The sequence below is a fragment of the Monodelphis domestica genome, chromosome 5, assembly GCF_027887165.1.
Source record: "Monodelphis domestica isolate mMonDom1 chromosome 5, mMonDom1.pri, whole genome shotgun sequence".
In the NCBI taxonomy this organism is placed as follows: domain Eukaryota; kingdom Metazoa; phylum Chordata; class Mammalia; order Didelphimorphia; family Didelphidae; genus Monodelphis; species Monodelphis domestica.
In genome coordinates, this window is record NC_077231.1 from 83267795 (window position 1) to 83281510 (window position 13716).

Consider the following 13716-nt stretch of genomic DNA (forward strand, 5'->3'; position numbering starts at 1 on the left):
TGATAAATACGAGGAGCCTAAGGATGAGAACTGGGAGAGACCTTAGAAGTTACCTAATACAGCCCTTTCCTTGTACATGAGAGCAGACTGCTGTCTCAGAGGTGAAGAAGAGGTCATAAAGACGATAAGCAGCAGAACTAGGATTGGTCTTCTGCCTCAAAATTCAGCATGCTTTCTACCAGACCAAGAGAAAGGCCTGGATTTTTATGGCAAGTGACAAGGGAGAAAAGAGGGTGGAGGGAGGAATGAGAAAAAAGAGGGGAGAATAAAAGGGGAAGGAAGAAAGAGCATCCTTTTCCTATTTCTTTGTTTTCCTGAAACTATGCCCCAACCCAGAGGTTTAAAAATTTCTCCACAGGGTCTGAATCTGCATTTCTGGAAATAGAAACTTAAGGTTTGTTAGTGCTATTTTCAGAAATACATATTCAACTGAGTAAAAAGGAAAAGAAAATGGGTTTACTTAAGATAGAATTCATAGAAATTTGTTTTCTTCCTAGAAATTCATAAACTGTTTTTTTTAATGACCCTACCTCTAAGAGCACCTTTCTTTCTGATGGGGATTCTCTTCCCCTCTCTTTCATTAATTGGCTATTGATTATGGGCTTCCAACCACTCGATCCAATTGAAGCACTTATACTAGGTGGGTTGCCCTTGGTATTGAGGGAGCTTACGCTATTCTATGGTCTCAGTGTAAGAAGAAAGGCATTTACAGAACAAGATCATCCTGTTGAAGAAGCCCAAGGTCACATTTTTGTCCAGGGTCTCCAAAGGCCTGGAGAAAAGGAGTGGAACCAAGATGGCGGCTTAGTGGCAGCAAAAGCTGAAACCACTTTGACTATTCTTCCAAATCCAAAAGCCTGGAGGTTGTCTTTAAGGAAGAAGGGGCCAAGAGAGTAAATTCAGCTCAGAAGGGACTCATACGAGGGAAGGAAGAGATGCTAAGGGGGAAACAAACCTCAAGTTCCCAAAGGCCTGACAGGTAACAGGTGCGAGGAGAATTACAGTTTCACACCCTACATAGGACCAACATTCTCTGAAGTTTTGCAAATCAAAAAAGAAGTCATTTATGACACATTTTGGTAAGTTCTCTCTTTGGGAAGAAAAAAGTCAAGTCCAGAGAACCTCAATATTAGAAATTGGGTATTCCAAAAATCTTAGCACAGTTTAAACTTAGATTAGTATATTTATACGTCATGATTGTCTTTTATGGAGATACAGCAAGGGGCAGCTGTGACAATATTTATTTGAAATTATAAGAGTTAAATTAGTTAACATAAGGCCCATCTTTACTACCCTACTCTTAAACAAAGGACTTAATAATTTACAGATTTCTATAGTGTTAGAAGTCTTCATGAGTTCAACTCTGGCCTCAGACACTAGCTATATGACCTCTGGACTAGTCACTTAGCCCTGTTTGCCTCAGTTTCCTCATCTATAAAATGATCCAGAGAAGGTAATGGCAAACCTCTCTAGTTTCTTTGCATAGAAAACCCCAATTGGGATAACCAAGAGTTGGACAAAATTAGAATCTTATAATTTAATATATAAAGTTTTAATCATTATAGGTAGAATAAATTTTTATATTTATAATTATATAGCATAAATTTCCATTTGGAGATGTTTATGGGCAAAAAAATGCAAGATGACAAAATTGAAAACCAACTGAAACCAACAGTGTTAGATAGAAGTAATTACATGCAATTGTAGACTGTCAACTTCTTGAGGGCAGGCTTTTTGTCTATCTCTCTTTTTGTCTTTGAATATCCAGTACTTGGTATAGTGCCTGGCTCATAGTGGTATTTATAAACACTTGTTGATTAATAGTCATTAAGAGAAGTCTCATAAAATTCCATGAATTTAAAAGGGCTTTTACTAGTCAGACAAATCTATTTGCTTCAGTCTGGGGCAACAATAATGTAGGGAAAATAGGATTTGTCTTATAGTCCAGAGGCTTCAAGCTCCTACAGCTTTAAGCTACTTGCAAGACTCCTAAACATGGCTAGAATTAGATTAAAATGTAAATGTAAAAGATTTAATAAAATAATTAAAAATACAATATAGCCTAGATAATGTGAATTTGTGGTTTTCAAAGTCACTATGTGGCTTTGTTTCTATTGAGTTTGACATCACTGTAGGTCACTTAAAATTTAATTTTTAAATAAATATATTTAAATTTAAATAAAATTTAAATAAATTTAAATAAATAAATAAATAATTTTAAAATTATTTTATTTTATTTTTTTTATCTAGACCAATTTCTTTGGATAGGGAGGGGGAAAAGAAGGAATCAACCTTCAGTGAATGCCTACTATGGGCCAGGCACTATGCTAAGAGCTTTACAAACATTATCTCATTTGATCTAGGGAATTCCTAGTAAGATATTCCTTACACCAAGGCAGGCCAGCACCTCTTTGTAAAGTATTGTCAGGATTGAGACTTACCCAGAACCAAGAAGCCAATATAAGTCAGAATTGGGATCTTCAACTCAGTCTGCTATCTTTGAGGTCAGTTCTCTGTCTTCTATACCATGGCTACCTCCTGTGCTAACAACTGTAGTTGTCTCATTTCTGTCTCTCTGCTTTTTATATAGAACCATGGAGCTATTCCAAGGAAAGAAGGCGATAAAAGGAGAACCAGACCTTGATAATCTCCTGAAACTTTAAATGTAATGAAAAATGGTGGCATCCGAATCATTGGGAAATTTCATGAGAGACGTAGGTTGTCTGATGTAGCTCAACAGGTATTCACAAGATGCATCTCATTGCACCAAATGTTAGAGATAAAAGGAGGAGACAGCAGTGACTATTCTGCATTATGTAACCCAGGCTCGAGCTTTCCTTCATACCTGCTGTGGGTAAAAATGTAAAAGCCCTGCAGGATTGTGCTTGGACTGCCAGGACCACAGGGACATGAATTTCGTGTAAGTCAGGAGGTAGAAATGCAGGCTAGTTCTTGGAGGAAGGAATCACAGGGTGATAGCATCACAGAGGCCATTGAGTCTAACCCCCTCATTTTATAGATGGGGAAACTGAGGCTCAGGGAAGTCCAGGATATGAACTTCAAATACAGTGATATTTCTCCTACACATGGATTATGCTTCCAAATCCATGTCTATGAAAGGTAGTTGTAAAAAATCCATCATTAAAAAGGGGGAATAGCTGGACCATTTTTGTTGGCCTGTGTTGTAGAAACTAAAATAAATTCTGGGATGAAAAATCCTAGATTTTTCTATCTCAGAAGCCAAATTGCAAGTACAACTGCAATTACTATTATTTTAAAATCTTGTTTAAATGCAAAGGGAAACTGAATTGGGGGAATGTTTTGCATATGCTAAGATTCACATTCTCTGACTTAAAGAAGTTACTTAATGATGGCTGCAAGTAATTAAAAACTATAATTATGAATTAACTTTTCTTAATGAAAAAGAAAAGTAGGGTGTCTCTGAAGCCTTATCAACACCTTTCTTTGATTAGGATTTAATCGATTTTTGTTTCTCTAGATGCTTTTCAATCTTGCTTCCCTGATTGGTTTTGCCTACCTCTCACCTGACCCTTACCCATCTATTCTGTGCTTATTGTAAAACAGTAAACGGGGCACAAATCTTATTACTAGAACATTTTCACAGGAGCTACAATTTTAAGGATTTTGCTTCCAACGTTTCTAATAAATCTTTGTTGCCTATCAAGCTATATGTGTTCATGGAACATACATGATGGTATTTATTTTTGGTATCTCAGGGTTTCAAAGGATGCTCTAAATGCATATTTACTTAGATGTATTCTCATATCTACAGTATAAATATAAGACAATGGATCCCACAAACCCCCCGGAAATGTAGGCTCCCATGACCAAAATATAATTTAGCAGTTTGGGGGCCAAAGATTCAGAGCTGGAAGGGACCTTAGCGTTCATTAAATCCAACTCTCTCATTTTACAGATGAGGAAACTGAGGTCCAAATAGGTAAACTGACTTGCCCTGCATCACACAACTGGTAAGTTTATGTGTCGAGACTTCTTCACTCCCAAACCAGAGCTACACTTTTCAGTGAATGCTTTCCCATCTATATTTTATAATTACTTGGTATTTATTATGTATATACTGTTCCCCTCACATAGAAGATAAGCTTCTTGAAGGCAGGGGTTTTTCTTTCTTTTTGTCTTTGTATCCTCAGTGATGAGATGTTTAATAAATACTTGAGGAACAGAATGTAACAGAATTCCCGACATGAGTCAGACTTATAAGGTATTTAAAAGGAAAGGGTCACTTTTGAAAACTTAAAAGCTTTCCACAATTCATTTAAATTATGGAGGGACTTCTGAAGTAACCATATGGTCGCCATTCTTTCCATTATATAGCAATATCAGGCAATGATCATATGCTAGCTACAAGGACATTAGGGAACCCACAAGCCAACAATACCCTTCCCATCTGAAAAACCCATGCATGAAACAAACATCTTTTAAATACAGCATACTGAAAGAGGGCCTCTCTTGCTAATTAAATGTAGATCAGTGATTCTCAACCAGAATACTGAGATAGCCTGAGGGTCCAAACTCCCTCCAAATGGCAAGTCTACTCATTCCATACTTACAGAACCATTTTCATTGGCTCAGACACTCCTTTCCTTGAAACTCATCACTGGCCTTCCGTGCCTTAGGACATTTTATGAGTTGCCATGGCCAGAAACAGAAAATTATAGGAACATAGATTTAGGGTTGAAGGGGAACTTGGAGGCCATGAGTTCGCCTCATTTTTTTTACTGATGAGGAAATGGGTTCAGAAAGTAACTTTCCCAAAGTCACATAGGGTGAATGGGAAAGATGCAAGATTTGAACTTGGGCTAGAGTAAGTCATTACTCTATGGTGGATATCCAGTCTCCTGGCGATGACCATTCTGCACTTGGTTAGGTTAGTCTTTGGATAATAGTCCATTTGCCAGGGTTGGAATCAATGCCTTCTTGGCTCATTAGGACCCACCAAACCTTCTACTCTGTTGCTAAATAAAGAGCACTAACTGGAGCAGGGCCATCATGGAGGTCAACTTCTTCAATAAAACTCCTCTGCAGAAAAATATTAGAAGGATTTAAAAATATTTTAAAATTAAAAATGAAGAGAATGAACAATATGTTTGGTTTCTCATTTCAGATAAGAAGGAACTCTCCCATACTTTGAAAAAGTGAGTCAGAAAATTTCTAATGTTAAGTATTTTGGAGGAAAATGGGTAGAAATTTTACTGACCTCTTATGGTCAGATAAAGCTACTATCACATGTGAAAGGTTGAGAATTACTGTTTAGCTAGGAGTTGGCACCTCTGTGGCATATTTTTCTGTTCTTGAACAAACTGCATGAAATTCATACAAATTATCATGCAAATCATACTGAGATTAGTTTGGCATAGAGCATAGACCTCTGTGCTAGGGCATATCAGACACAAGGGTGGTGGGGATAAGTACCTCATGAAGAGGGAAAAAATACAAAATGGAAAGGAAGTGGACAAATGGACATATTAACTTAATTTTTTCCACCTTCCCAGCAAAAGCAAGTCAACGCAGACATTGGGAATAGAGATCAAGACTGACATGGGGTAGGTTGTGACTGAAGACTTTAGAAGCTAAGTATACTGACTCTGGACATGTTTTTTTCCACACCGACGAATTACAAGGCATGATAAATGAAGGCACAGACAAAAAAACCTTAGGTATCAGGGGACATTACAAACCATCTGGCACTTTGAGGACATAGCACCTGTAGATAACTGCTCACAACATTTGGCAAGACATCACACGGTGCAAATTGATAAAGAGAACATAACCGTTCATTGTCTTACATTATGAACCTGATGGATCGCTGAGAATGGAAATCCTGCATTCTGGTTGGTCCATATTTCACAGACAGACGACTGCTGATATAAACAGAAAACTATATCTTATCTTGAAAACAATTCAACATCGATAACTGCCCAAGTGGACTCAAAGAGTATACTAGGAAAATCAACAAAATTGCAAAGAATGACATTTAAACTTATAAATGATATACATTTTTTTGTTTTAGTAATTTATTTCAAAATCATTTTCTTTTTTAATGAAATTAGTTTTTGGCTGGTTGATTACATTTCAAGCTAAGGAAAAAACCATGATTCTATCAGAGAGTAACAAGTAAATATAACATCAGCCTTTGGGGAAAAAACTGTTGTTTTTCACATTTGCCAAAAGAAATATATTTTTTCTTTTAAAATCATACAACGTATGTAAATAAAGCCAAAAGCTATCATTTCTAATGCAGAAATAATGGAAGTTTTCTTAATAGAGTCAGATAAAATAAGGATGCCTATTATGCTCTGCTATTATTTGACATATAGAAATGGTAGCTAAAATATTAGGATGAGAGAGAGAAATTAAAGTTATGTATATCAGCAGAGAGGAAATGTATCCCTCTTTGCAGGTAATTAGAAAACCTCAGAGAATCAGCAAAAATCTCCAACAGATGATTAAAAAAGATTTGGTTACAAAATGAATGAAAAAAACCAAACCAAACCATGAGCATTTCTATGCATCACTAATAATAAGGGTCAAGAGGAAAAGTTTGTATAAGAAATTCCATTTAACCAGAAAGGATGATTTTTTCTGGACTCTACTGTCTCTTTCTTCCAGGTGAATAAATAGGAATTTACCTCCCCATCCCTAGCAACTGAGATTCTCTCATGCTTCTCTCTTTTTCACATCCCTCTGTATCCCCATTTAAGGCATTTCCCCCTCTGTAGGTTTAAGAAAATCTTTGTAAAGATCAAAACTTTTTATTGTGCTATCTTTAATGACAAGCCAACAAAATAGGAAGATTTTCCCATTAGTTATAGTTCAATTTTGAAAACATACATCTTTCCATTAGAGCAACTTGAGGAAAAACAGTGTGATCTCCAAAGCTTCAAAGTCTGCTCAATGACTACAAGAGTGTCTGTGTCTACGTGTTGGGGTATGGGGAGAGGTAGGATTGGAAGAGGAATTCTCATTCTCGCCCTAATGATCATAAGATCATGAATTTGGAGTGAAAAAGAACCTTGGAGGTCATTGAATCTACACCCTGTCATTTTGCAGAAGCTCACAGAGGTGAGATTATTCACCTAGGATCATACAACGTAGGAGGGCGATTAGAACTCAGGTTTTCCAGACTTTAAATCTAGTATTCAATGCACTACATTGCCTGGGCTTTCTACCATAGGTGGCCTTTGATTTCCACCTTTGCAAATTAAGCTGATAATCACCCTTTATCATCTCAGTACATATGAGGGCCATCACAGACCAAACCAACCCAAATAATACATTGCAGGGAGATGGTGAAAAAAAAATATGATCTGGCTTTTCTCATGTATCTTTGCCAAATTTTTTTTCATTAAAAGAAGATCCCCTGAAATCCTAGATCATGGTGACGATGAGGCTTCAGAGTTGCTGAGCAACTAAAAATCATAATCATCCACAGCATTCCTGAGCAGATGGCAACAAGAGGCATTATAAGAGAGGAGTAGCATAATCACAACATCCAGAGAGCTGGCAAAAAATAGCAATGTCAAAGGCTGCGTCAAAATGAAAACTACACAGGATAAAGTAACAGTAAAACTGGAGGCTAGGGCCATCTCATCTTTTTCTAGAGTCTAGTGATTGCTGGGTGGCCCCTTTCCCCCTCACCTTCTACATGCTGCTATCTGGATGGCTTGCTGGGCAGCTGGCTCACATTTCTGAAACTGGCAAAGCAGATCAGTTTCCTGGAAACTGACCAAAGGACCCTTCCAAGTGAACTTCTGGGTAATAATGACCTTCCATTTTCCATGATTTCTCTTTAAACTTCATGTTCTTTCCTTAGCTGGGACAGTCCCTTTTTTCCCCCATCCTCCAGTGAGTTGCCTCTTGGATCTAAAAAGCCCCTGGCAATGGTTAATTCCAACACTCATCAGCTGTTTGAGATGGAATGATTATATATCACTGAAATTCTCATTTTAAATAGAAAAAAACAACAACAACACATTTTTGGAACTATTTTTGACCTTTTCAGTATATTCTCTTTTCTCTGCAAAGCCCTAATATAATCCTTTCATATAAAGTATATCTCTGGAACTTTAATAAACAAACAAAAACTTTACCTTCTTAGAATTAATACGACGTATTATTTCTAAGGCAGAAGAGTGGTAAGGGCTAGACGACAGGGTTAAGTGACTTGCCTAGGGACACATAGCACCTCTAGGACTTTTATAAAAAGTCAGAGAATTCTGGAAATAGGAGGGGCTACAGAAAAACCCAGGATGCTGGGTTGGTTCTAATCCAACCCCCTCATTTTGTAAATGAGGAAACTGAGGTTCACGATATTTAAGTGAGTCTCCCAAAGTCATACCATTCATGGCAAGATTGGAACTGGCAGATTCTAATCCATTTATGTAAATTAAAAGTGACATAAGCAGGTGAGATTGTACTGATATATCAATACTTTCCATCAACACGAGAACTCATTCTTCCAATGATCATTGTAACTTGTCTATAATTTTTCTCTCTTTGATCCCATATGTCCAATCAGCTGCAAACTTAGAGATTTTTTTGCTATCTCATCTCTTACATCCTCCCCCTTCTCTCAAGGATACCATCTTAGCCCATGTTCTGATCACCTCTTCTTTAGACCAGGGGTGTCAAACTTAAATAGAAATGGAGTCACTAAGTCATTTATAAGGAACCTTGTAAGCCATATAGTGATTTAATTTTAAAATGTATTTTAAAATGTAAATGTAAATGTAAATTTTAATTGTAAATGTAAATTTAAAATGTATTTTATTTTATTTTAATTTATTTTGTAACATTTCCCAATTACATTTTGAAAAAAATTATTTTCTGTCTTAGTAACAACTCTGAGACAGAAGGGTAAGGGTGAGGCAAATGGAGTTAAAAGACTTGCCCAGGGTCATATAGCTAGAAAGAGACTGAGGCCAGATTTGAACCTAGTGGTTCCCAACTCTTGGTCTCCCACTCTATCCACTGAGATACCACATTGCCCTTCCCAATTACATTTTAATCTGGTTCTGACCACTGTGGGGAGTATTATAGACTGTAAGTGCATGTGGGCCTGTGTTTGACACCTCTGGTCTAGACTATTGAAATAGTCTCCTAATTGGTCTCTCCTTTCCAGATATTTCCCACAGAACTGTCCAAGTGATTTTCCTTAAAACAAAGGCCTGATTATGCTACTTCCCTGGTGAATAAACTTAAGTGGCTTCCTATTACCTCTTTCCACTGTTTGGCATTTAAAACGCTTTACAACATACAACTTAGCTCCAACCTATTTTTCAATTATTGATTAATTAAAATTAATTAGTTTTAATTTTTACAATTACAAACTACTTCTCCTACCCTATGTTCCAGCCAAATTGGCCTTCTTCCCATTCTTCATACCTGATGCTACATCTTCCACCCCATCGCCTTTGCCTGGAATGTTCTACCTCTTTACTTCTGATTTTCTGAATCCCTGCCTTCCTTAAAATTTAGCTTTTAGAAGGAGCCAACTTCTGCAAAAAAGTCTTTCCTGAGCCTCTCAGCTGCTAGTGCCTACTCACCCCCCAATTGTCTTGTCTTTCTTTCAGTCATTTCTTGTTTATATCTATATTTATATACCTTTATCTCCCCTGATAAACTTTTTCATTTAGTCAACTCAGTCAACTATCATTTATTAAGTACCTACTATGTGCCAGGTACTGAGTATGGGGGCTATTTCATATCTGTTTTGTGTTGCTGGTGCCTAAGGCATATTAGGTGCTTCTTATGACTGACTGTGGGGTGAGGAAGCCATCCTCCTCACAGAGAAGCCATGGGACTTGCCCCAGGTCTCATAGTTAGTAAGCACCAATGGTGGAGTTGAACCCAGGTCTTCTTGACTCAAAAAAGGAGAAGCAGTAGCAGTTAGTGATTTCATTATGAGATAATATTTGTGAAGTGCTTAGCAGAGTACCTGGCATACACTTTTGTTGTTGTTTAGTTGTGTCTGACTTTATGACCGCATTTGGAGATTCCTTGGCAAAGACATCAGAGTTGTATGCCATTTCCCTTTCCAGCTTATTTTACAGATGAGGAAACTGAGGCTTAGAGGATTATGTGACTTGCCCAGATTACCTTATATTTATTTTATATATGTGTATGCGCCCGTGTGTGTGTACTTATTGAGAAACAAAATAGATATAAGGCACAATGTAGTATAAATGTGTACATATATATATTATATACATATATAATATGTATGTGTACATATATATACGCTTGTGTATATATATATATTATGTATATATGTACACACATTTTTTTCCTGTTGTTTTGTAGTACTGTCCAACTCTTTGTGACCCCATTTGGGTGAAGAGTTCTAGAATGGTCCACCTTTTTCTTTTCCTGATCACTTTATAAGTGAGGAAATTGAGGCAAACAGGGTTAAATGATTTGTCTTAGAGTTACTTAACTAGTAAATACCTGAGGCTGCATTTGAACTCAGGAAGATGAGTCTTCTTAACTCCAGGCTTGGCACTTTATGCACTATGGCACCATCTAGCTGCCCCCTGGCATATAGTAGATATTTAACAAATGCTTCCTTCCTATCCTTCCCTTCCCTCTCCTTTTCTCTTCTCTCCCTACTTCTGCTTCCCTTTTCTCTTCCCTTCTCTTTCCTTCCAAAAAAAGCAGACTGTTTTTTAACCATCATACTAGGTGAATAAGCAATGTTAGTATTTGGCTATGCTTATAGATGCCTAAAAACTTACTGCCCAAATTCAGTTTTCTGAGGCTGTTGGACCCAGAATTTTGTTGAAGGCCTGCCACAGAGCCCATGTTCATTCCATATCCAAACTTCCCTCTTTTGCTTTAAGGGACCTTATTACTGTTGGTACAACCTTATGAAAAACCAACCAACCAACCACAACCAAACAGCCAACCACTGGCAATCTTTCACATGACGTCTTGTCCACCCTTGCAGAATGGTATTTGGTGTTCCTGGTCACTCAGTGGAGTCCCATTTTGTAAATGGTGGCTCTAGGGAAGCAATTCAGAGCACAAATGATGATTTAGGCTCATTTCAAAAGCAGTAAAGCTTCAATAGTGTCAAATAATTTGCTGAGTGGTCAGCCTGAATGAAACTTGGAATTTAAAAGTATTTTTTAGAAGATAGTTTATTATAATTTTTGAGCAGTGTGGTTAAGTTCAGAGATCATATAATCTAGACTGTTGTTTTTCAGATGAAGAAACTGAGGCTCAGATAAATGAGGTTACTCAGTCCCACAGCCAGTTAGGGACAGAGCTGGGATGGGGATTCTTTTCTAAGAATTTTAGAAGTCTGTATTATATCTCACTTAACTTTGCACATAGAACTGGTATCATACTTCTTGTCTTCTCAATGAGTAGGGGAAGGGCTAGAGAGAAGGAGAGAATTTGGAGTTCACAATAAAAAATGAATGTTAATAAAAAAAATGCCAAATTGAAAAAAAAAAGAACTCACTGAACTTGTCAACTTCTCAGACTACCAAAAATAACTTGCTAATAAAAGCAATACTTTGCATTTCTATAGTGTTTTAAGGCTTGCTATTGGTTTCCTTTAGTGGAAATTTTCCCCAATTGTAAATTTATTTTATTTTTGTTCTTTAGGTAGTTAAAATGCTACTATCCCCATATGTTTCATAGTTTACCTTTCAATTAGCAGTGTGGCACTAAGGTTTAGGACTCTGGGGTTGACATCACTACCCTTTTTTAACATATTCTCTCAGAAATAATGTCATTTTATCTCCCTGCTCTGGAACTTTGAATGAGCTGTACCCTTTGCTTGGAATGGGCTTCCTATCCAATTCTGTCTCTTGGAATCCCCGGCTTCCTTCAAGACAGATCAAGTGATTCCTTCACCACGGGAGTTTCGTAGCTACTAGTCCTGTTGTCTCCCTGAACAGGCTACATTATATTTATTTTGCATGTGTGTATATATGTGTACTTATTTAAAAACAAAGCAGATGTAAGGCACAATATAGTGTGAATGTATATTGATATATTTTTTCCAATAGGTTTTTAGTAATGTCCAACTCTTTATGACCCTGTTTGGGTGAAGATACTAGAGCGACTCACCATTTTCTTTTCCAGATCATTTTATAGATGAGGAAACAGAGGCAAACAGGGTTAAATGACCTGCCCAGGGTCACACAGCTAGAACATATCTGAGGCCACATTTGAATTCAGGAAGATGAATACATATACTCAATCTAGCTATCTATCCAGAGAAGGAAAAGCAACATGCATATGTATAGGAGTATATATATATATATATATATATATATATATATATATATATATATATATATATGTGTGTGTGTGTGTGTGTGTGTGTGTGTGTGTTTGTATACATACATGTATATATATGTATATACCCACACACATATACATGATGCTTCCCCCTTAGAACTAGACTGTTTGAAGGCAGACACAATTTCCCCTTTGTTTTTGTACCTTCAGTACCTAGGACAGCTCCTGGCAAAGAGTAGGTGCTGAATAAAAGCTTGCCCTCTGATGTCCCTTCAGTCAACAAACCTTGGCTGACATCTACAATGCACCAGGTTCATTGTGAGGGAGTGGGGGATACAAAGAGGAACAAGCCACAGTCTCTCCCATCTGTCAATGTTTAAGGGATGGCTGGTGGCCAGGTACATTCCTGCTTCTTTTCCCACAGTGCATCTTCAAGGTGCCGCCAGGGATGGCACAGGGTTGGGATCAAGCTTCATGGAACAGTCACAGCTCCAGTTGTTTAAATTTAGTGCAGTGGGCACTCTAAAGACTTTCAAAGAGTTAAATGATGACATTTTTATGGTACTTGTACTTTACACTTGACCTTTTCCATGAAGCTTTGCACATCTTAAAGCAATATATAAATGTTAGCTATTATTAGGGAGAGGGACTGGACTTGGGATTTCATTGATTTAGGGAACTCCCAAATGAGGATGTTCTCTTTACAAATACAGATCAGTACCTGCACTGAAACTTAAGATTCAGAGAATTACAGCAGGGACTGAGGGTTTAAGTGACTTGTCTAAGGTCACTCTATAATTGAATCCAGCTCTTGTCTCTAGGCTACTCTCTATTAATAAATGAAAATGAATAACAAAGCATTTATGAAGCTTAGCATTGTGCTAAATGTTGGGCATATGCTTTCCCTCCCTCTTGGATTTGTTCAGATTCTACTAAACTTTCACCTCCTAGGAGGAAACCTTTCTTGATTTTTCTTAATTCTCGTACCTTCCCTCTGTTGATTATTTCCAGTTTATCCAGTATATGTTTAGCCTATTTGTACATAGTTGTTGGCATGCTGTCTCTCCCATTAGATTCTGAGTTCCTTGATAGCAGGGACTGTCTTTTACCCTTTTTTGTAATCCCAGGGCTTAGCACAGTGTCTGGCTCAGAGTAGACAGTAAATGTTTATTGACTAATACATAGAAAAAGCAAGATAGTCTTTGTTCTCGAGGAGCTCATATTTTAATTGTAGGAGACAAGATAGAAAAGAAAATGAAATTGAAAGGCATATGGCAGACTGCTCTAGCCAATATACCATGTTACTTTGGGATGATTATTGAGGAAATATGAATGAATTTTTTTTTGGTGTTGGATCAAATATTGCAAACTTTTATTCAAATTTAAAAGTCCAATATCAAAATTAAGGTTACCTACTATGTT

General features: G+C 37.1%; 1 protein-coding gene across 8 annotated transcripts in view; it reads right to left on the reverse strand.

Annotated features, from left to right (window-relative positions):
- The window catches only part of ANKS1B (ankyrin repeat and sterile alpha motif domain containing 1B), a 1427494-nt gene that overhangs the window by 77329 nt on the left and 1336449 nt on the right, over window positions 1–13716 (reverse strand). For 4 of the 8 annotated variants that reach the window (XM_056798687.1, XM_056798689.1, XM_056798685.1 and 1 more), the window contains one exon: window positions 5829–5903. The exons of 3 other annotated variants lie outside the window; for them this stretch is intronic. In XM_056798687.1, the coding sequence (XP_056654665.1) occupies window positions 5829–5903 (75 nt within the window). The remainder of the gene's footprint in view (window positions 1–5828; window positions 5904–13716) is intronic. One more of the 8 variants, XM_056798688.1, reaches the window with a different exon arrangement.